This window comes from Lampetra fluviatilis, chromosome 34 (genome assembly GCF_964198595.1).
Source record: "Lampetra fluviatilis chromosome 34, kcLamFluv1.1, whole genome shotgun sequence".
Lineage (NCBI taxonomy): Eukaryota > Metazoa > Chordata > Hyperoartia > Petromyzontiformes > Petromyzontidae > Lampetra > Lampetra fluviatilis.
The window spans coordinates 5792385-5817279 of NC_136308.1; the positions used below are offsets into that span (position 1 = coordinate 5792385).

General features: G+C 46.2%; 1 protein-coding gene across 1 annotated transcript in view; it reads right to left on the reverse strand.

Annotated features, from left to right (window-relative positions):
- Positions 1-24895, reverse strand: part of LOC144944318 (voltage-dependent calcium channel subunit alpha-2/delta-2-like) — a 107791-nt gene that overhangs the window by 39984 nt on the left and 42912 nt on the right. Inside the window, exons 6-16 of the mRNA XM_078872382.1 lie at positions 20414-20558; positions 18159-18290; positions 14552-14612; positions 13331-13381; positions 11389-11488; positions 9600-9758; positions 8364-8474; positions 5311-5389; positions 3783-3832; positions 2801-2890; positions 629-694 (exon numbers count right to left, since the gene is read on the reverse strand). Coding sequence (XP_078728508.1) covers positions 629-694; positions 2801-2890; positions 3783-3832; positions 5311-5389; positions 8364-8474; positions 9600-9758; positions 11389-11488; positions 13331-13381; positions 14552-14612; positions 18159-18290; positions 20414-20558 — 1044 coding nt within the window. The remainder of the gene's footprint in view (positions 1-628; positions 695-2800; positions 2891-3782; positions 3833-5310; positions 5390-8363; positions 8475-9599; positions 9759-11388; positions 11489-13330; positions 13382-14551; positions 14613-18158; positions 18291-20413; positions 20559-24895) is intronic.

Consider the following 24895-nt stretch of genomic DNA (forward strand, 5'->3'; position numbering starts at 1 on the left):
ACGAGCGAGGGGTCTTGCAATACGAGTAGTACGTGTCTACGCTTTGTCTGCCGAGCGTCACGTGATCACCACTGATACACGAGTGCTTTGATATACGAGTGCTTTGGATTACAAACACGTTTCCGGAACGAATTATGCTCGCAATCCAAGGTTTTACTGTACCCACAGTGGTACCAGTGTCTGACCCCACATCAGAGGCGAGACGCTCTTAACCCTTTCCCGGAAGAAATGTTTTAATAACTTGATCGGTACACCGAAGCTCACACAAAGGCCATGAGGGAGGGCGTGTGGCACAGTTTGGCGCCAGCTACCGTAGAGTGCGGTCGTGTCGCTACAGTTCTCCGCCGTGAGTGCAATGTCTTTAATAACAACGGGGCAACAAACGCCTCTCTAAATCAAATTAATGCCGAACCGCTTGCGGGTTCCGAGATCCAGCGGTGAACTGGACACCCACCCTGCAACTCGCAGATGTCTCGGAACAGGAAAGGGTCAACAACGTTTTACAGTTGCCACAACGTTTCCGTGACTCCCTGCTCTGACAAGGCTAGAGAAGTACTGCCTCTCTAAGTTCACACAGGCTGCGCGCTCAGCTACCGCCGCCACATCCCGAGCCGACGTCTCCCCTCACCTGTTTGTCCCCCTGCATGCTTGTGTTGAACACCGGCATTGTACCTGTGATGACCAGACCCAGCCCCTGTTGAAATAATAGACACGTTCACGCAACCGTAACCGATGTCCACGAACACGCACGGCCCTTTCGCCAATCCACTGCCGGACAGGGACATACCCATGCCACGCCACGTCGTGGCGGCGCACGTCTGTAATCCAGAACTGTGGAGCTCAGCGAGGGTTGGTGGATCATCGCACAGACATCGAGAAACCACCTTCGCGTTGGCGTCAATATGCAATATTCTGGGCTTTCCAGGAGAAGGCAGGACAGCCAATGCGTGTTCCCTCCATGCACGCGTGTGTTGGCCAAAGTGCCGAGATGTTAACTACCTTGCCAGAAAAGCGGAAGGTCGTGGGTTAGATCCCAACCCTGACGCCTGTATATTTGGAGTTTGCATGTCTCTCTCCCCATGGTCGCCTTCATTTTTCTTCGGATCCTCCGGTTATTTCCTCCACACTTAGAAACATGCGTTTAAGAGTATTTGGCCGCTATAAATCCTACATGATGAGCCACTTCTTTGAGCTATAATTTGTGGCCAGGTTGCTTCTAAAAAAGAGCTACATAGCTCAGTGGGCCTTAACCTGCTAAAATAAAATAAATTGCTTAATGACAATAGTTTTTAACAATCGGTCCGTTTTAAGAGAGAGAGAGAGAGAGCAAACAATCTCTTGCAGTATCAACATTGATTCCGGTGACTGCACCGCTAATGTAATATCCGCCTTGGAGAATGAAATAAACACATTACAAGTCCGGGATAACGCAGGCGTGTCGTTAAACCAACCGCCACCCGTGCGGCCGCTTTATACAACAGCCTCTCAAACCGCGTGCACGTGGAGCGTGAATGATAATGCACCCCGTGGCTCTGCACTGAGAAGACGCGCATTAGGAAATGCCATCAGCGTGTTTGGCACCTAGGGACCCACGTCATTGGACTCAATGCAGCGATGCAGTTGTCACATCGCGGCTTTAATGCCGCGTCTCTCCTCCCGTGCCGCATTACGCCCGCAAGCGGCCCCCGAGGCTTCATCCGTTACAAAAACCGAGCTGTCACACGTGACGTCTTATCGCGCTGGAAGTAAACGTGGCAAGCCACGCGGCGATTCGTAAGTTTTAAATAAATGTTTTGATTCAAATCAGTTTCTACGGCCACAATACAAGCCCGGCAGCGATTATTTTCGTTTCGTGTAGAACTCTATGCGATATGTTTTTTCACCTTTTGGCTAATGGGCAGAATGAACAAGATAAAGACTAAAAACGAAAACCGTACAGATGACGCAGACCATACAGGTGGGACGGAATGAACGAGACAGACATTGTCAGACAGCACAAGACAAACACAAATGAAACGGACAGGGTTGGGACGATTTGCGAATTTAAATCAAAATCTATTTCTGCGATCACAATGCACGCGCCGGGTTTGCGTGTAGAGAAACGCTCGTTATTTTCAACATATGTAAGTGTTGCATAATATTTTATTCATTGGGCTGATAATCTTCGCGAATGAGGCGGAACGAATGAAAATAACCCATGAGAAATACAGCACGGATGAAACAGACGGAGCTTATGAGGAAGTAGAGAGGAGACAGACAGCACAAATGAGATAGCCAATAACAACGGAGGCAGCTTAGACAGCTTATAACGTTAAAGAAAGCACAAATGATAAGCGGTGCAAACGAGACTTCATAACATCGCAATACAAGGATGAACGCACAGGCAGCATGAACGAGAAAAATAGCACGAATGAGAGTGCAAACAAGGCATTTTAACAGAGGAGGCATGCAGTACAAATGGCACAGGCAGCTGATGGCACATTATAATCAAAACCGTTCGGACGAGACAATCGGCACAGACAAGACCGTACAAATAAGACAGAATCGTTGCTAGCCGAGGCGTCAGCAGCCAAGTGGCTGGTGGGATTTAACCCCGTTTGGCTGCGTGTACTTACGTGCCTTGAACTTCTTTCGCACCGTACGTGGCCAAACCGTGCTGGACGGAGGTGCAGTTTGACACCCGCACAGCTCACCCAGAGGGCTTCAACCGACAACGCGAGCACACAACCCAGTGGGGGGGGGGCGGGGGGGCTAATGGGAGCCTCGCGAACGAAGGCGTGGTGGAGATGCGGGCACTCACCAGGGCATCCTGGTAAACGTTGGTCCACTGCACCTGCTTGGCAGTGGGCCCTTTCAGCACCATGGGGCGGCTGAGGACATCCAGGTACTCCTGCGCAGGAGGGAGGGTTGGGGACGATCAGAGACTCTGCGTGTCGATAGCACGTATCGCCGATCTAAATTGCGTGTCGTTAATTCGTCGGACTCTGCGTTGCGCGCGTGTAACAAATTGACACCTCTGTTCACAAGAGGAGTGCACATATAATGTATTCGTTTGTCATTGCCTCCCCCCGCATTAAGCGACATCTAATCCACAGCCATCGGCGCTTACGCGTGCGCAGCCTTGCAAATTCTCACTCACGCCAATGCTGGCGGAAGCGCCTCTCAATGAGAGGAGGCTCTAGAAAGCCTCTCTATAGATATTCTATTTTGGCCCACTCGTCCGCACTGGCCAGATGTTTCGGAAAAGGTGGAAGTAGCCACACTTTACTCCACCACACGCGACCCACCGATTGAGTAATTTGGAGTACCCATTATACTTCAGGGGCACGTACAATATATATTCGGTCACAAAAACGTTCTCAAACTCTTTATACATTTGCATATCGGCAACATAATTTAACTTACAAATACATATTGACGGATATTTGGTGTCTGACAGTATACTCTTTGGTTCTTTCGGTAAAGTCACGCAAGTAAAAAAAAAATAGAAAAAAAAAATACAAGTAAATTAAATCACGACGTTTTGATTGCAACACAATCATCATCAGGTGTGAAAATCACAGATTTTTTTTCACCTACGTGACTTTACCGAAAGAACCAAAGAGTATGGATCCTTGCAGTCACGAAAGCTTCAATTCTAGTCTGACAATGTCTACTTACTCATGCCTGATAAACATTCATAGGCAGAGATTGTGTGACTGGCAGGCCGGCCTGAGAGGGCAGGTAATCTGTGACGAGGCGGTCCAGAACAACCAATACATCCGTACCAAGTGACTCCTCACCTGTGTGTTAATCCGAATGGCCCCAATGGAAGGAATCTCAAAGTAGTAACCTACATAAAAAAAACAACAACAAACATTTAACAATCGGTGATAAAAAAAGAACACGTTTTTCCCTCCCAGTAGCAATGTCTGTCTCTCTCGATGCACCACGTCCTTTCCCAAAGATGCTGGCGATCATGGCCTTCTTCCATTGAGCTCTGTCCATGCTATTTACTCGAGGACTCAGAGTTCGATACTCCCAGGTGCACCCAGTTGTTCACATCGATTAAGTACTTATTTAGCTGTCTTCCCCTGCTTCTTGTACCTAGAAGATTCCAAGTCTAAACATTATATTCAGTCTCGTTTTTCTCATGACATGTCCAAGAACTCTAACTTGCCTCATATTATACGGCATATAAAACCTTGTAATAATTTGCCCCACTCACATTTTTAGAAAATGGCAACAGTTCAGAATCATTAATTTTTAAATGCTATGTTAGGTTTACTGTATATTAGCTGCAGGGCTAGCTACCTGGGATCATATCGTTGTAAGGGTCATGTGATGCCATTGCATACACCATATAGGAATCGAAAAATACCAATAAAGTCAGACATTTGGAATATGCAGAGATTTCCTTTGGGATTCAGATGCGAGGGAAAAGACAGATTGGCAAGGAAGGCAGCCAAGTCTGGTACCAACAATTGTCCAGGTTCCGTGGCCCTACATTGGGATGCTTGGCCAAATCCGTGAGTATACAGAGGGGGAAAACGTAAGTACCCGAAGACAACCCGTGCATGGCAGGGGCGGAGGGGGGAAACACTCAATCCCCAGACAGATGGAGATGAGCCCGCTTGCTGTACTGCCATCTCCGGGCGAGCCGAAGGGTATGGCCATCTCGACGGGAGATTCACAATATTTGTTCGATCCACCAACCCTAACTTCCTCGACATTGCCGGATTACAGGTGTGCGTCACCCACCGCCAAGCTATCTATTGTTACACAATTTGTTTAATTTATCCTAAGCGTATGAATGTATTTAATTTGTTTAACTGATGCGTAGCTACATGCCTGGTTAATATATATACACACACACTTAGAAATGTTGGCCTTGTTGTACACAAACCACACTCAATTCTGAACCATCAACATTCACATGCTATCAATGTTAACCAACTCACACATTCGGATTAGGACGTGAACACAACACAGATCCCTCATTTACCTTTAGATGTACAAGGAAAGTGGTGTTAGAAAATACCTTATAAAGGCCAGAAAAGCACCTGAACAGTTGCTGTGGCTTGTACTTAGTCCGCACACCTTTGTCTCCCGAGTGCCGATGTTTACGACTTTGCAACAGGTACTCATTTAAAAACGGAGCTGACCTAAGAGAGACCCAGGAAAGGTTCGGATACCACTCACCACTGCTGTTAGCTTTGGCCGGAAGTCGAACTTGGGTCGCCGCTCTGTAGCGCAGTGCGCTAATACTGCGCCACTGCTATGAACGCATGCGCGTGCACGCAAGTGTAATAGTATAAAAGGCCGTCTCACCTTTATTGGCACACGCCATCCACTGGATGGGCGTGACGTCATAGTTGTGTTGCCCGACTGAGAATGTGAACACGCGTACCTGCGAGAGAGAGAGTGCACAAGGGCCGCCAGAGTCCATGGGCTTGCTGCATTCAAAAGCTTGCAAGACACTAAGGCTCCAATCTGCTCACCATACGTGCCATCAAACTGCACGTGTAACAAGTGATAGTGTTCGATTTGTGTGTTGCATGTAAATGGGGTTACTGTACCCTTGCAGCCACCAGAGGCGCTGCCCATCACACGACTGTACAAACCAAATTTTTGTCACAAATCACAACTCATGACATCACAGTCGAGGAGGGGAGGTCATGTCTACTCTTATTCAGACCTTGACTGTATTTGTTTTTTATCAATTAAAAAAGCTTCAAATGTGCAGCAGGCAGCCCAAGTTTATGCATGCAATATGCAAATGCATGCACTTACGGGTGTGCATATAAAATTACAATCAGATCTCCAGTTCCATATCATTCGCTCAACAGCAACGCAGCTGGACTAGATGAACACCTTGCACCATCCCCGGTTGTGAATCGGCATCGTTGCTTTGGAAATGTGTCTTTTTTTAAATTAATATTATTCGTTAATACGTTTATTGACCAGTTCCTCTACCCTCCTACTTTCCTCTCCCACTCATATACATATGCAAGTAGTGGCCCGTGTGCTATTTTGCCTGGCTTCATTCTCGTCACGTGTCCAAACCGATGCACCATTCTAAAACACTGCAGCCTTTTTACGTAACGTTGCAATCAGGTATACACTGGTACAATTAGACAAGTTGACAGATAAAGCCCATTATTGTGAGAAGCTATATTTAAACACAGCACATAATTGTAGGTAGGACCACAGCAGCTCCTATATAATCTACACAAACAAGGGCTTCTAAAAAAAGGGCCCGAATGGGCCGGGAGGTAAAAGATGGATGTCATTAGTATTATTTATTCATCTTGGTGCACGCTTGCAATGCCAGTCTCACGGGGTCCTTTTCGCCACAAAGACAGACATAATACATGAACGTCTATAATTACAGCAGAATGAGAGACGCAATTAGCGCGGCGTCCCGCGTCACAGCCGCCACCAGCGGCGTGATGTTGGCACGAGCACACAGCTGCACACAGTTATTTACACACCCCTTCACACGGTCATTACGTCGTACTATGCGGTTGTGCTTTTATTATGCATCTCATATGCAAACATAGGGAGGCACGTACATATATACGGCCAACGCTGGGCAATCCACTGCGGATTGAGGGCATCCTGACGCCGTGCGGGTAGCGAGAGCTATTAGACCATGCTTCACGATGCTGCTCAGTGCAGGTTGGTGAATGTGGGGAGCACAGACGCGGCAGCACAGAAGTGCGGTACAACAACATATTGTTCTTCACTGCCTCCTTGTTGACAAACGAACGTAGTGTGGCCCCCTCGGACGCTTATGACAACCTGGCGTGCATGGTGGCCGCCCAATCCAAGCTCAACTTAGGGCTCAACCCTGCTTAGCTTCTCAGATGTGATGAGATCGGGCGCATGTCAGGGCGACTTTGACCACAGGGAAGAAAGTACAAGCGGGACAAATGTAATCGATACTTGAATTTATTCGTGACCCTAAATCATGACAACTCCTCGGATCGTGGGTGAAGGCGAGGGTGAATGACGATGTGCCTGCAACAGATATACACATTCTCCGCCATACAACCACAGCGCTACCAAAGGGAATAGAAATTTGGCGCCATGGCAACGGCAAGCACCGGAATTCATGGTGAACGTACATTAATTTTGCAAACTGCTGACTGTTCTACTTCCCGCATGCTCACCATCACTGCTGTTTAAAGACCGCCTAACCCCCCCTTAGGGGGCCCTCAGCACTCAAGGGGCAGATGAGATGCCCTACATTATATTTTTTACGAGTCAAGCCCGGATTCAAAATTCGAAGTAATTGAATAAGTTACTCATCAACTTCAATCCACATTTTAGCTATCGCCTTCGGATAAGCTCGTCTCGGGAGGAACACGAGACTGCTCTATCAAGCGCCGTGCAGCATCCGCAAGCCCTGACCCTGGGAGCTTTGCGCCACCGCATTCCTATCCTTTGTATGCACAGCAAAAGCTTTGCTCTAGGTGACTGCTCGTGGCTTTAATGTTATTTTTTAATAGCCTTTAGTTCCCGTAAATGTATTCAAAACGTGCGTCACGCAACAATACGACTTGTCCCTGTGGAACTCTTGCGGAGCGGTGCATCGCCTGAGTGCGTTGGAGAACGACCCGCAGAAGCATGTTTCAGAGAACTACTGCCGATATCCCTTCAAAAGTGATCACTCTTATCTACACACGAAAGGATGCCATTTCCCACATGCCGTGCCGCAAGGAAATGTTCATCGCATGGCAATCAAACACATTGGGGTTTTTTTTTCACCCATTCTCAGAGCTGTAATTTAGTCAAATTAAGTGAAAACACAAATTTAATCGTCGGTCTTTTTTTTTTGTTAAATCACAGGTGACTAATCTGAGACTCATCATCCTGGATTTTAACTCAGAATCACAAAAGTTCTAGCTCAGCACTCTGACCTCTGAGATGTACTGCCCTTTGCTGCCCCACAAGGTAGCACAGGCTTGCACAGCCACCTACAACAATGTGGCACGCAAAGCGGTCCCCCCATCGGAGCACAATTCTGGATCGACCACGACCAATCATCTTCCGAGATCCGAAGGCATCGGGTGAATTCCTAGCCATCGAACAAAGACGGTCGCCGTATCGCGCGCTTTCAGATTCGCTTCTGCGGTCGTCTGGAACGCTCTTCCTTCCGACACTAGGAAGCTACTGGAGCTAAGGAATTTTAAATCATTTAGATTGAAAACTCATTTCTTTAGAACTGCTTCCCCCGCACCTCCAATTAGCACGGTTGGCTACGCACAGTGTGAAAGAAGTTCAACATACATAACTACATATGAATATTATTATGATTATCATTATACATAGTATTTTATTCGTGGCATATGGTCAGTGGGGGATGGACAGCCACTCACGGTTTTGTTGGGCCAGTTGTACTTCTCAAAGATGTCCTGGGCACGGTCTTCCCCGCCGTCAGTGAACAGCATGATCATCTTGTTGCAGAAAGCGCGCGATATGTTGTTGAACTGCTCCGGCAGGGACAACAACAACATGCCCAGCGAGAGCTTCAGCTGGGACACTTTAAAAATGCATCTGGCGATTCGATGAATTGCCAATATGTGATGGTTACCATTTAATTTCGGAATGGGTTACAAATATGTATTAGCTGTGTGTGTGATTATAGTGGCCACTCATGGCTGCAGGTGGTCCCAAGGTCCCACACATACAATATACGTCAATGTATTAAACACATCTGTTTGGTCGTTGGGGTACGACGGAGTGATGACTTACGAGAAAGGGTGAGTGGGTTAACATTAGCACATTACACCTAAACAAGTTGTACATTTACAGTCCTTTGTCAGCCAACTACTGAATGAGGGCCTTCTCACACCGTGCGAGTTTACAGGGGTTACTTGACTGTACTTCACCACGCCGGTCAGTGTGCGCGTTTGTGAAGACGGGGGAGCAATAACGCGGGAGCAAGTAATCACGTTAAAACAATGGATTTTCTACACTACCCTCTGTAGATCACCACGGAGGACCACATCCACCTGCGACAGTCAATCCAAAGCAGGCTCAACGTCTGAGAAACGCGGTGTTGCCAGCTCAAAAAAGAATCCCGTCTAGTACTCGATTGGTACAGCTAAGATGCTTGCAGTGACTGGTAAAATGTAAGTGGTAGGGCTCCATGTGCCCACGGGTCATTGTTACAGCAGCGGCTTTTGGCTAACCATTGAACAAGGATGGTGGTCACCGCATCGCACGCTTCCAGATGCACTTTTGCGGCCGTCTGGAATGCTCCTCTTTCCAATATTAGGAAGCCACTTGAGCTAAGCACTTTTAAAAATAGATTGCAAACTCGTTTCTTTAGCCATAACAGGTGTTTTTTGGGTTACATTGCATAAATATAAATGTGTCGTTAAACCCGTTGTTTTAAAACTGCTCTTTGTGTTTCGTTTGCGGTCCATCCCCCGCGGACCTCCGATTAGCACGGCTGGCTACGTATGGTGCGGAAAAAGTTCAACACACATACATACATATGGGTCCTATAAACTGAAGTCGTGGGCCATATCTGCCTCGTGGGCCATAGGTTCCCCCAGCCCCTGCTCTACGGTGAGGGCAGCCAGAGAAACACCAAGCCTTCCCCTTACATTGAGCAACTGGTTGAACGCAAACTCCAGGCCCGCCGTGTAGTTGGTGACCCCTTTGGCCAACATCTTGTTCACGGCGGCCTTCAGAACGTTCTTGTTGCGTACGTTGGCTTGGACCAGGTGGTTGAAGCACGCCACCGAGTTAGCCGTGTTGTTGAACTGCGCAGCGGGAAGTGGCGAGCGGAGAGGAGGCATGGTGGGGAAAGAGAAAACGGAACAGATTAAACATCCCATCCTTAGCGTCCACGTGGCAATCACACGCTCGCTGGAAGCCGGCATTAACTCGGCAATTACTCCATACGCTCCAGTTCCAATGCAGTGCACATAATTGCTCGATCTATTTTAAGCCTCGCGCAGCCATTGCAATTCGGCGCTTCATTAAAATAACCCACTCATTAAAAAATGAGAAGTAAACGACAACGGATGAAGCGTCACGCACGTGCACGGTATTGCACCCCGACATTAAAATGTGAGAGAATCTTTAAAGCCCACACCTTGCTCTCACGGATCGAGACATCTGATTTTGGCCACTGCTGCTGCTGTATTAGATTTGTGTGCATTATTTTACATTTTCCCAAGCTAAATTGGAAGAGGGAGGCTCTTTTTAGCTTGCCTTTGACTTGCTTTTGTACATGCCTGCAATTGCAATCTATCGTCAAGGGCCAATGTTCAGCTGATGAGCTTTGCATACGGTAGCGACGTAATTATTTCAGCGGCAACGTCAAACAGGGGTTGACAGACGTACTTTCCATTTGCAGTGAATTTATTTGTTTCCTTTCAAATCAGGATATATCGTTGATGAAAATTAGCCTCTTAATTGTTCTCCCAAACGTTGCAGAAAATTACGAGCTCCAAAATGAAATGGTTTTCTAAGCGCACTGCCAACAGCGTTAATTGGATTTGCGTTGCGAGTTTGGTGGAGACGCCGCACTTTCGCCGTCGCCACAGAGGCGACCGACAGACAATTAAAAGGATTGGCCTCCGAAACGCCTAATTAGAACGGCCACATTCACGCAACAATAACACTATGAGTGGCCTTGTCCACCTTCAATCAAGTGGGTGGACGGTTTAGGAAATTACATGACATTATTTATTCATAAGAGATAAAAAATGTAATCATGTGCAGCCCCATGTGAGAAACCGTGTGGAGGATGGCCTCCCCATTCTGTGTTCGCCATGGGTGTTTTTGTAGACCATACTTCACCACACTGGTCAGTGCGGGTGCATGAAACGAGGTGGGACCAGAACCAGACGTGATATCATTTGCCGCTGACATTAGCCGTGGCCAGGAATCTAACTCAGATTTCCCGGTCCCCAGTGCACCCCTCAAAGCGATCTGGATTCTTAAGATTCAAGAATCAATCACACTGGTCAACAAAAACATTTTTTTTTCTGGCCTGGACTTTTGCAGCTGTTTTAGACTAATTTCAGGGTGCCGATTCCAAATCTGATCTCAGATTTGCTCTATCACATCATTTTTATGCTATCGGCATACCCCATTTTCATTGATTTTACCCAAAATTAACTCTGTCACTTAAGATTGCAAGTTGTTGCGAGTCAGTGACTGCTTTAGTGTTAAAATATGGTGTTGTATTTTTAGGATAGTGTGTTTATAATATCATTTTATGTAGATATCCACATTTATTTAATATTTTTCTTCTGCAGATTTGGAATCAGCACCCCAAAATTACCTTAAAACCGTTGGAATACCTTATGCCAGAAAAGTGTGTTGACCAGTGTTATCTTATGTCGTACGATGAACTTTACACACGTTGACAGGTTCGCTTACCGACACAACATTCACGAAGTCGTCATCGGCCAGTGTTTCAAGCATGTTCAAGACGGATGTCTTGATCAGATTGAGCGTGAGGCCGCTGACACTGCCGCTCCTGGCGCGGGGGTGAGCGTGGAGAAACGCAACAGAGCAATGCATCATCTCTCCGTTGAGCTACCAAACCGTCCTGGTTCATCCAGGACAATCCCAGTTTTAGAAATGCTGTCCCCGTGTCCCCCCACCCCCTGCCCCCCCACCACCACCCCAAGGCATTTTTTTGTTTAAATCACAGTTACTGAGCAGGCCCAAATGCGCATAGCGCCAAGAACAAACAATACTCTTGAGGGCATTATAGATAACAGTGCAACACATTCCTTGAGTTAAGCAAAGGTTGTAAGGACATTTGCGAGATTTGGAATTTTGTCCCCGTTTAAAATGTTCTGACCTTGTGCTCGGCTCGTGATATGGGCAACGAGCAGGGCTACCTGGGTCTTGGGCAGGACTGGCAGAGGAGTGGGTGGGGCCTTATGAACAGTAGGCAGGGCAAATATCAGAAAGGGCCAAGGCCACTCAACGTGCAGGCAGAGCTCGGGTTCAGTAGGTGTGGCTATGTAAAAATGGGTGGAGCTGACAGAGGAGAGAGGCTACCCAGCTCACCACGTTTCCTGGCTGAGCCTCCAATAAATGTGGTAGCTTTATCACCGCATGAATACCAGCGCTTCCGTTAACAGCAGAACCCTTTGGGTGCTGTGCTAAATCATGCGGGTGACCTTTAAACATGCCTTTACTCTAATTTCATTGTGTTCCGAGATTTGGGGACGCGTGAATAGGATGAAGAGGGCTTAACTGTGATAACATTCACGGCAAGTGACAGTAATACATTTTACTTCTACGCTCATTGCGAAAGCTTTGCAACCGCTGTCAAAACAAACATTGGCCTACAACAACAACAAATCTTCTTTTAATAAATCAGCCAATCAAAACGGATTCTTTATATTGGACTACCGTAAGCTTGAAATGCTCTATACGTGGCGATGTGCAGCGAAAAAAGTGGCAGCTCTTTGAATGTTCCTACTCTCTGTTGCTCGCAGAGCTGAAACGCTGGATTCGCTCGCAGTACGACAGCGAGTGCCAGGGAGAATATACAGGGACTCCTCTACTTATGAACGAGTTAGGATCCAGGTCTGTTCGTAAGTCGATCACAATTTTACTCCTGTACATTCCAAACAGGTTGTACGGCATGTACACTAAACATGGGGAATGGCTTTAAAAGTTGTATAATCTCCTGCAGATGCCACTGGTTATTCATGTTCTGCAGATGTAGGTGCCACCACCGCCATCCATTGCACGGCGGTTGAACTTAAGACTCTCGGCCCAAACAGGCAACTGGACAAACGAACAGGTTTGTTCGTATCTCTTAAAGTTCCTAAGTCGAATGTTCATAAGTAGAGGAGTGCCTGCATTCACTTACAGATACACGATTACGAGACAAAGGTGCAGCCCTGCAATTGCTTCCTCGCGCCACCGCTGGGGGAAGGGCCTCCACTGGAGGACGCTCTACAGAACTCCTAAAGAGGTCCACACTCTTCCACCTCTCGGAAGAGGTGGGCGTACCCACACTTTATCCCCACCACACGTGACCTGCTGACCGACTAACTGCTAGGTGGACAGAGGTGGTGGGGTGGGAGGAATGGGCGGGCGGGGGGTCTTGAAGAAGCATGCTCATCATTTCAACTGCCGTGCACAGAGAGATAGAACCGGCGACCACGAGGTGGAAAGCCTCTCACGCCACGGACACACCAGGGTGCCGGGCGTTTATGCACGTTGAACTTCTTTCGTGCCGTACGCGGCCAAACCGTGCTACTCGGAGGTTTATGCAGAAACTCTACAGTGCAGCACGCGCAAGAAATGTCCAGCATCCTGAGCTGCTAATGGAGAGAATTCCAACAACACTTACACGTCAACAAGTATGAGCATGTCTTTTGGAGAGGCTGCTCCTTGGATGTACCTGCATCGCACGCCACACACATTCAAGTGTTGTCACTTTTTTTCTACGTTTTCAAAGAATTTAAAAGCAGCAACCTCTTATGCAATGAGTGCAACCGAGGATCATTCTATTCAGATGCATCTCACAGAGTGATTCCACACTTCACATTACAGGATCGCACATTGGAAGCCGGACACCACGGAGCTTCCTCCTCCTTTCAGGCAGCCTCTGTTCTCCCACCACAGTAGGGCGGCACTTTCCCACCCACTCTGCCACCGACGGTAATGGTCATCGCATGAGAGCCAACCCCAACGCGATTCATTCTCGGAGCAGAAATAAGCCGGATTAAGTGACAAACGCACAGGTTGGCCATCTTGTGCGGTCATTAGTGTCTGAGCTGATACCATCCTAGTGGACATCTGTGAAAAACAGCTTTGTAACTCATCGGATCCTCCGGTATGAATATTTAGATTCTGATTGACAAGATGCACTTTAGAACCTGGTTTAATCATAGGTGGCCGCCTGGATTCGGGTCCAGGATATCAGCGGTGCCGGCCCAATGCTCTGACATGGTAATGTAATCCACACAGTAGCATGAATAGAGAAGCAATGGAATATATTTGTGGCCGTACAGTGGAGGGAAAGGTCCTAGCTGCCATTGTGTTTCAGTCTCTCAGCCTCTCAGCTCGTGTGCGGATATTTAAATTACCCAAAATCCTGACTGACAGATCGAGCTGTTTAGCCCGGCAAAAAATGCAGTACACAATCCTGTATTTACGTGGTAAATACTACACCCGAAATATCAATTTTAGGAGTGCAACGAGATGAACGTCTGAAGGCAAAGAGATAAATAGGAGATTGCCACGAGCTTTGTTGAAAATGAGTGTCAAAATCATTGCCGCTTAGACAACATTATGTCAAGAGTATGATATTACTTTTCTCTTGACACAGCATTGGCTTATTTTCTTAGCAAATCACGTGGTGATACTGCTACTGCGTTTGGCAGTGGCGCACAATCAACAATAAACAAAAATAACCTCACGTTCATCATTAATACTGCTTTAAATATGTATGTGTATATCTGGTGGCATTTTGAAGAAAATGCCCCCCCCCCCTCTTGATAACGCACGATGTGCTATGAAGAAGAACCATTGCCCCGAAACGTCGCCCGATTATGTTTTCTCTTCTCACCAAGGTCGTCTTCGCACATCGTACATGTCCACCCCTTTGCCTTCCTTGTTCCATTCAGACGCTGCGTGGGTGGGGAGGGGGGGGGTTAACGAAAATGATTCGTCAACCTCAGCGACTGTGTGCCACACGGCCACCAAGAGCCGCCAAAATTGCAACGCAAAACTCTGTGGGCAGAATTATTTTGGCTTTGTGGAAAAAAATATGCCTGTTCCAATTTGAATGCAAAGATTGTATTCCACGTTAGGGTTGTCTGTTGATGATCTATGGTTTAGAGTCAAACATACTGCACCGTTCCATGTAATGCTCACCTTTGTGCAAGTGGTATTCATATGTTTGTGTGTCCATGTGCGTGGGAGCAGTAGTGTGGTGGTTAGCGCACTGCACTATAAATTCGGTGACTAAAATTCGATTCCCGCTCACAGCTAACATCGTGGAGGAATAATTGAACCGGTCCCAGGGCATCCCCTAGGTCGACTCAGCCTTAAATGAGCACCCGATGAAGTGTGTAAATATCACCGGTCATTGTACCGGCCACTTGGCCGAAATGTTGACGTATTTTTCATTCATCCACCAAAAGTGTAAACTTTGTCAATCCACTGCTGGATGAAGGCCTCCTTCTGCCATGTCAGGCACACTGGAGACTGCTGGTTGCACAAGGCCAGTGAAGATATTACTAACCACTGACGGTAGCTGTGGCACTTCACTTCCAACCCCGCAGCGAGGTGCTTTATCCACTATGCCATTGTCCCCCATTCAAAGCTTCAAAGCTCCCTCGTATAGCCTTAAAAAAGACTCTTGAAGCAAGTACTGTTAGCGAGTAGCACCTATGAAGGCCGGCACGGCACATGAAAGGGGTGAGTAGCCAGCACCACGCCCGGCCACCTTTGTCACTCGAGTGGCAATGATTACAACGCACCGTACTCATTTAAGGCCGAGTCGACCTATGGGAGGCCCAGGACCAGTTCAGATATTTGCCACTGTTTATTGGTCGGGAGCTGAAATTGAACTCGGGTCGCCAGGTTCGTAGCGCCGTGCCGCTAATCACTGCGCCACAGTTCCCCACTCCATTGGACATAGACAATGTTTCGTGACATAGTCCGCATAAGCATTCATGTAAAAATCGCTGCATAAAAAAACCCTAGGAATTTGGTGATGACTGCACCATTTGTAAAAAGGTACATTCAAACATTCAATGTAAAACGTTTTCTTTTCCCACAAACTGTGCCCATTCGTCGATCTACATTACATTTCGGTATAGATTTTTTTTCTCCCCTCTCCATATTGCCTGTTATATGAAAAAGCAAAGAATGCATTATTTATTAGCTCACAGAGTGGTATTATGCAACATTCGGCTTCATTGTGTCCTCTCTCATGAGGATTTATTGCTTGACCCAATGGCAGGAACAACACCTCAGCACTCGGAACCATAAACACGACCACGGTACTACGGACTAGGGTTGTTAAAACGACAAAACCGGTAAACGTTTTGCAAATCGATTACCGGATCAAAAGAAGCCGTGAAACATTGTTTCCAGTGGAATGTCAGTGAAGAATGCACCGATCTAGGAGACGTTACGCCGTTGTTTCAACTGTCAAGAGATGGAAACGAATCGGCGACGTCTGGATTCGCAAGTCAGGTCTGATGACCGTTACCCTTGTTACTCAGTTAAGAAGGTAACGGGGATGTGTGTCTTTGTTGCCAAACATGTCTACGTGCGATTCGTAAGTAGTTTATTTTGGGTTCGATCATCGTAAAGGCATGATGTCAATAATTTTACGAGAACCCTCCATCACCCGACAGAGCCAATCCAATCGAGTTGTCACGTCATGGGCAAACAGGCCAATAGATTTTGTCCATCTTGTACGATAATCATAACATTAGTCGTGAAAGCCTACGTACATAACATGTCTGTGTTGCGTGGCAAATCGAAAACCATGTTTTCGTATGTTAATGTCAAAACGACAATGCTAGCATGGACCCACAAAAGTTCGACACGTCAACCTTTAAAGTCGAGAACGCAAATGCACTCCACACGGAGTCGTAATGATTGACGATTACAGGCTGACGTTCCCTATTCCTGCAACATGTAAAGCATGTACCGACTCTCGGCGTTTTTGACGCGACCTACGTGGCCACGATTGAGACTAAGAGTGGACCTGAATGACGTCTGTACCGTAGCAGGACACCTATGACACACAGCCTTGTGGCCTATTTATCGGGCCTTAATCTTAATTTGAAATCTGAATGAAGAAAATCAGCATGCGCAAGTTAAATAGGACAAGTCATAAATATCACTTCATTATCAGCATGCACAACTGTTAATATGCCACCGTAAGTATCACACTATTTCGACAATTATCGGCACAGCAGCTGATGCTTTTGTAATCCATGAAAAAAATACATTGACCCATTTAGGTATAGATTTCGATTTAAAGTTTTCGTGACTGCAGGGATTCATATTCTTGGTTCTTTCGGTAAAGTCACGTAGAAGGAAAATAATAAAATAATAAACATGAAACAATAAAATTCTCACGACGTTTCGATTGCAACACAAGCAATCATCAGGTGTGAAACCACAGCAAGAAAATTTGAAATAAGTGGCGGTTTATTTTGTCTTGTAAGGAAAAGGGGGAAATCTAGAATACTTTCCATACATTTTAAACTGGTTAATAATCCAGAGCAGATATTTACTGTAATGTTTTTTTTTTCCCCCATTCAAGAATTGTGTTATGTTGTCAAAATTTGAGATGCGGATAAATGAGTGGACTGAAATCCATATCATTGTTTGATGTAGAAATGCACATCTAGAGCAATGCCAATACCCTAAAGCCGTTTTGTGTAATCTTCAAGTAAGCCATTACGAAGATAAATCATTGAAACCATATAACAATTGGTTTATGCCATATAATAAAAAAAAATCTGTTATTGCAGTTGCAAGTTGTGGCAAATATTTATAATCCTACGAACAAAACACTCGGAATGCACCGGATCTTATCGTATCTGGCAAGCCAAGCAGGCTTTCTGAACCTGTTTCGTAGGATTATAAGCCATGTGCCTGCGTGCTTAAAGGTGCACGTTTTCAACGAGTGAATATTACCAGCCGCGGAATACGGATTGGAAACACAGAACAAAAGCCGAAACGTTCCCAAAGAAACACGGAGAGGATGCATGCGGTGAATCACAACCGAGAGACGCAGTGACAAATGAACCGGAAAGACACCCTCTTGACCATCAAGAAAAGCAGCCGTGCACAAATCCGATACCCGAGATCGCAACCACCACGGAGATGGAGCAGTGAGCCCGGCGCGCGCTTGCGGTCGCCGGGAGGGATCGCGGCATCGTCTCTCCAGTAGTGGCGTTTACGCTCTGCACCGTGCACTCGTCTCATGCGGAGTTGACCTCTGGGGGCCCAGGATTTGTTTTGATAGCACCCTATTAACTGCGGGCGTCAGCCATGGCCGGGATTGGAACCCACGTGAGCAGGATTACGGTGCACTCACCGCCGCACTACGGCAGTGGATGGATGACTGCCAAAGACGACGAAAGGAAATTGGAATTGCAAAATAGAGGCGCGGCTATCCGTGCGTCGCAGGCGCCGCGGTTTACCTGGGTAGTAGCGCGTGAGCCCCGTGGCGCTGCCAAACACTTGCCACATCAGTGTGGGGTCCTCCTTCTTGTTGTTAATGAACACTTCATCCAGCCCCGCCGTCCAGTTCAGCTCGTTCAGAATTATCGTCGCTGTGGACGACAAGAGGAGGTTACATGGCGCGTCTGTGCATGCGGCACGACAAGCCACGCAACGCTCGAATAGGTACCAAGATAGGGCCAAAAGATGGCCAAAAGATGGCCCTATCTGTCGCTTCTGGTTGCACCGAGTCCTGCTCGGCACAACGTCAGAACGCTTACGTCCGCATGGTCGGAAGATTCTTCAGGAAATAAAGGAGCCCCACATTTCGGTGAGCTCCTTCAGTTCCTGAAACGTCGGACGTCGTGCCAATCGACACTCGGTACACGTCCCCAAAGCACGTCGGAGGGCTGCAGAAGGACGATTGCGAGAACCTATGCACCAATACGGAGGTCCCCTGTCTCGCTTTGCAAACCGTCGAGGAAAGTGCTGTTAGCGTGCACTTATTAAGAGCACCGCGGGACATGGCAGTGTGTTAAACGCCGCACCAATCCGCCTTTCAACTGCGGGAGTTGGCCGTGGCCAGGATTGGAAACCATGTGACGAGGATTACGGTGCAGTGCACTAACCACTTCCGTGCCTCAAACACAGACACAGATATATATAAACAACAAAGGCAAAGAACCCCTGTATAGCCTTAAAAGACTACTGAGCCAAGTGCTGTTAGCGAGCACCTATGAAGTCCGACACAGCGCCTGAAAGGGTGGGGGGGGGGGCAGCACCAAGCCCGGCCACCTTTGTCTCCCTCGTGGCGATGCTTAGACATCGCACCGGGTATTCATTTCAGGCCAGGTCGATCTAGGGAAGGCCCAGGACTGGTGCAGATAATCATCACTGGGGTGTTGGCCGTGATCGGGAATCCAACTCTGGTCGCCGGGTTCATAGCGCAGTGCGCTAACCACTGCACTGCTGCTTCCCACACACATATGCACATGCATAATACATAGTGCATGAAACACTGCATCACCACATACGCACGAGAAACACTTATACCTGCGAGAAGCCCATTACCTTTATTTAGGAATTATCTCTGTAACTTGAGCGTGTCATTGATTGGGCGACATTGATTTGACAGCGAAAGGTCAAAATGCACTTGCACTAACAATTGGGTCTTTTACAAATGAGACTCACGCGTATCATTATGTCGAGCATCGTAGTTCCCACTCGGTCTGAGATACAAATTGCATGGCTGGGAATGGAGTCTGCATCACCAGCACCATACATGAGCGCATCAGTCAGGGTACCATCACTCCCCACGCAATATAAATGAACACACACATTCGATATTCGTGTACACAAGTGAATAAATTACACCCGCACGCACGCCAACACACACACACACACACCAGCCAAACATAATTAACCTGTTCCCCAATATATGTCTGGCCGAGGTCTCCAAATTGGATTCTTGATTGGGAGCTGTTAAAGGTGCACAGGTCTTGTATATTCAATTGTTGAATTGTCCTGCGTGCTATTCACAGGCCACAGCAGACCCAACAGAACTGGGTGGCCAGTCGGTAAGAGTAAATGTCAGTCGAAGTAATTCATAAAGGTCGGAGCAAAGCTGTGCAATGGATGAGCTTCCATGTCCTCGGTGGATCAACCGTGATTACCGAGCACCCAGACAGGGGCGCAGAATGTCACTCAACGAGTTGAAATAGAAGGGTCGGTTACGAAGCTTTGACTATGTACGGGATTAGACCACGCACTCGAAATGGCAGGCATTGGGGGACAGACTAAAATTAATCTCACCGTCTCCGTGACTTGCACTGCTTTATAATAGAAAAAATATATAATATATAATCAGGCTAATATTTGAGCAATAGCCCTTTCTTCAGAGTATGGAAAGGTTACAAAGATTATGCAAATTACAGTTGGAGATCGTAATAATAAAAGTAAGCACATAACAAGTACATAACAACTTTACGTTGTGGCCTTGTTCATTTCGGATCATCTTTACGAGGTCTATAGTGCCCCCCTCCGCTGTTAGGGACAGGGCTAGCGCATAAACCCTTTAAACAACCTTGGTTGTAAAACATTAAACAAATGCCCCGCGGAGGAGGGTGGGTGGGTGGGTGGGTGGAGGGGGCAAGAGCGTGAGCGCGGAGCGAACTCCTCCATCCCAGCTGGAGCGAGCGGCAGCAGCTTCAGAGACTTTGGCGAACCGGCAACTCACAGCCCCGGTAGATGTCCGTGGGGATGTGCACGGCCGTGTAGCTGTCATTGACGGGACGCTTGAACGCCGGGTCGGTTTCGAACTTGGCGTCTATCTGGTTCGGGAACACCTCCTCCTCCCCCTCGTCCTCGCCTTCGTTCGTCATCTGCCCGTCGCAGAGATATGAGGCGGAAGGGGGGGGGGGGGCGCGCACGAGTGCACGGTCAGCCCGAGCACGTAAACCACACACCGCTGCTAGCGGCGGAGTGCAACAAACAAAAAATGCACAAACTCCAAACTGCAAGCAAATCTACAGCAGGCCTCTTGCATGTCAATCATGGATTTACTCTGGAGATTCTACAGCACTTATTTAACCATGCCCGTTAAAAGACGGCGGGGAGGGCCTGTGTTGTTTGCGAGTTCTGTGTTTTATGGACGAAACGCAGCGTGGGCCCCTTTTGCTGTGCCCAGCAGGCACAAGGGGGTCTTTGTTCATCAAGAGTTAAATTTGAAGTTGATTGAGCCAAGATCTGTGAGTTGAATGGGTTGAATGGGTATAAAAGCCAAGATGAAGCAGATGGAGAAATACGGATGATGAAGGTTCAAGCCAAGATTTCTTTGCCATGCCCAGCAGTGGCAAAAGGGAGCTGTGAACCAGGAGTTAAGATCTCGAGTTGAACGAGCATGGATCTGCGAAGATGAAGGCTTGGAGTGGGTTTAAAAGCCAAAATGAAGCAGCGGAAAAAAGGAATGAGGCTTAAAGTGAGGCCTTCTGAGCTCTGAGAACAGATTGTGGTTATGGATAACCACATCACTGTTTGCTTACTGGCAAACTGAAGCAAATAAATGTTCCAAGAGGGGCAATGTCAAAGCAGGCGAGGCATATGTAATAATGCAGGGAATGAGGAAGAGTATTTTAGTTTGTTTGTTCCATTACCACACGTTAAAGGGGAAGGTTGCTTTGTTAATGGTCACTTTTAGCATTGTTATAAAATCGTGTGAGTGTTTCACTTCATTCTGTAGAGGCAAAAAAAAAGAAACTTTGGGAGGAATAAATAAAACACTACACAAGGAAGGAAAACCATGGGTAATTTATATTCCACGAAAAAAATCATGCCACAAGTTTGTTTTTGATCCAGGATAGATCATGGACTCAAAATAATACCAACATCACCTGCTAATAGAGTAACTAATGTGATAGAACAAAAAATCGACCTAATAATGGTAATAGGTTTTAAACATTAAACACGAATGCACCTGACATTAATGTTTTTAAAATGAAGTGATCTTCGGCAGCATCACAGGAGCTCTTAATACTGCTGCCGATAACATCTGCTTATCTGGGAGCATTTCCTTAACGAGTCTGACTGCACTGCTGATGAGTCCCAGAAGGTCGAAACAGGTCCAGAGTTCGCATGCTTAAACAAATGCTGCCCAATAATATTGGACTGGAAAGTCAATAGGCTGACAACTCAAACATATTTATTTGTATGTGGAGATACAGAATCCAGTTTCGCTTACATTCGATTTTTACGGAGTATGTGGGCTAAATGCACGCAATTACTGGAAATCTCACAGTGATTAAAAACAAATTAAGTACGCAATACCAAATAACGCCAATACACCATCTTCTGCTACATTACCCTTAATGATGGCAGGGGGGGGGGGGAAATTGTGTACCCCCACATCCATGCATAGTGGAAGAGTGGTCTGGAGGTCCCTTGAAAGAAGGGGGCACTCAGTCTGAAGATAAGTAACACCAATGCCCATGGCTGCCTGCTGCCGATGCGTTACGGTACACTTAAGTTTTCTCGACTGACCCGCGGGAAGAGATCCCAATATTTGAGAGGCACTCCCTGTCCCCCGATATTAGCAGTCCAGCGCTTGCACAGTGCCACCGATCAACAGACGTGCATCATTTTTTCCACTGCCCAATTTATATATATATACACCAACGGCATCTAAAATGTGCATATTAATGAATGATTTGCATATCAACGAGAGCTAACTGACGTACGTGTAAATTGATGTCGCGTGTGTGGTCCCCCCGCACCAAGTCGGTGGGATTTTAATGCCGTCGAGCCGAGTGCCAATAGACGTTCAAAAAAAAATCTAAATGGAGTCGTCGTGCTCCGTTATGTCCGGGGGCAACGACTCAGAGCCAGTTTCATTTACTCCATGGCCTGCTTGGCTCCTTTCGCAACCAACCAGCAGCGGCGGTGCTTCATTCGCGCGGACGGAAATCCCGACGGCCAAAACGCACCTCCGCGGGCGGTTTGGATCGGCGCCCAATGTCACCGACGATGGGCAAACGGGCGATGCAAGGGGCAATGGGCAGCCGTGCCCTTTTTTGACACTGAACTTGGGTACCGGGAGCTCTAGGCGCTCGCCCGCCTCCCTCTAGAGAAGGCCCCTTCCGCCAGCCGTGGTGTGGGCAAGCAATTGCCAGGGCTATGCCTTTATCCTTTCTGGGCACCTAGTAACAAATAGCGGATATTTAATGTAATAGTCGAGTGGATCTACAGAAACATGGGTTAAAAATAAAAGTTATCGTCTTATTTATTATAGGCCTAGCTGAACATTACAAAGACATTTAAAACTTACTTTTTGCTTATTTAAAAAGCCACTTTGCCAATGCAAATTCCGTCACTTTTGGATATCGCCAGAAAAAATACATTTCAATTTAATACAAGTTATGTAAAGTTTGCTTTCTTAAATATTTAAACTAAATTTTCCATGGCATATCATTGGCGTTTTCTATTAATTATAACAAAAGAATGAAAATCAAATATACATACTTCATGATATGAATTGTAATTAGATCATTAATTGGTGTGATAATTACAAAAACATTATATTCTTGGGTTTTTCGGTAAAGTCACGTAGATAGGTTCAAAGAAAGAATAAAAAATAACAGATTATTATCTTTGAACCTATTTACGTGACTTTACCGAAAGACCCAAGAAATATGAATTCCTGCAGTCACGAAAGCTTTAAGTCAAGTTACAAACACAGTACGCACTGTGTACCGCTGTATAATGTAGTAAAAAACGTTACTCCAAATCTGGAAGTACCACTAACAATGTGTAAAACATGAATTTATTTACATAAAAATTAGATGAAAAATCAGCATAATAATTATGATAAAGATACATGAATAAATAATCTGACAATGTTTGCATGCCAATCTATACAACTATTGTATTTGAAATGTGCCTGAAATTTACATACAGGAACATCTTAATTTCAGGATAACAAATAAGCCTATGCTTTACAAAAAAAAATAATGTTTTGAAAACTCAATCTATCCCTGATGCACGCTGCAAAGTGCTGCCTTTAATGAAAATTTCAGATTGGAAAACATTTAATTATTCATACAAAATTTCACAGACTCCTGGGAGCAAATTAACATAAAGCATCGCCGCTGTTCACCCTCACTCTAAAAAACGTGTGGACTACCAATAAGTGAGGCTCTAATAATAATAACAACAATAACAATGGCAATAACAATGGCATATGAGAGGTGACGTGGTAGTATTTGCAAGAGTTCATGACCAAGGTCCCCTTTATATTTTCAGATCGGATGACAAACTGTTCAGAAACCGGGTAAAGGGAAAGAGAGGATTAGTTCCGATACACAACTTTCCACTGGCACATCCGTCAAACCTTGGGGAACTGCACATAGGGCTTAACGTCGAGCTGAGAAAAATCCAACCATTTTAATTAAAACGCGGACACAACAGCAGAATAACACAATAAAGTAGTTTCATTTCAAACTGCAGTTCAATTAATTTAATGTAATATGTAAACTACGGTCATGCATTAAATGTCAATGCTTGAACATGGAGTCATTTTTAAGACTTTTTGCCACTGTATTTCAATGTTTTGTAACAATTAATTAAATACATTTTTCAAATCCATTTTAGCCATGGATGAGTTTCAAATTCGTGAGAATGTAATGGCAATACTAATTTTATAAGATTTAAATATAGCATTCTCGTAGGAAATAGGATTGCATTATTTGTACTTACATATAATCCTAAGAGCTTATTTATCAGTATATTTTAATATACATGATATGTAATTACCCACAGAGAGTCTCATCGAGTCTCAATACTCTTTTTTTTAAATTGGGATGTTTGGCCAATTACATTCATAAAATGTTTTCAGGCAATTAATGATGAGTGTTTATACAAGTGCGGGAAGAAACTGGAGTGCCCGGAAACAACCCAACAAAACTAGGGGTGTAAAGTTCGAAGCTTCACACAGATTTAAAACAATTCAAAGACGGAGGGATCCAGTCCAGCCAATTGTCTGTGGACTGCACCCATGTGCCATGCTGCCACATCCTGACCACCTTTCACAGGCCCTTGTTTACAACACCTGGGTACTGCTCTTGGTGCGAGTCGCTCATTTGAGCACGAACCAGACTCGGCACCAACTTGGCTTCCAAGATCTGACGAGACCGGGCTTATTCCGAGTGAAAGTAGACCATTCATTATC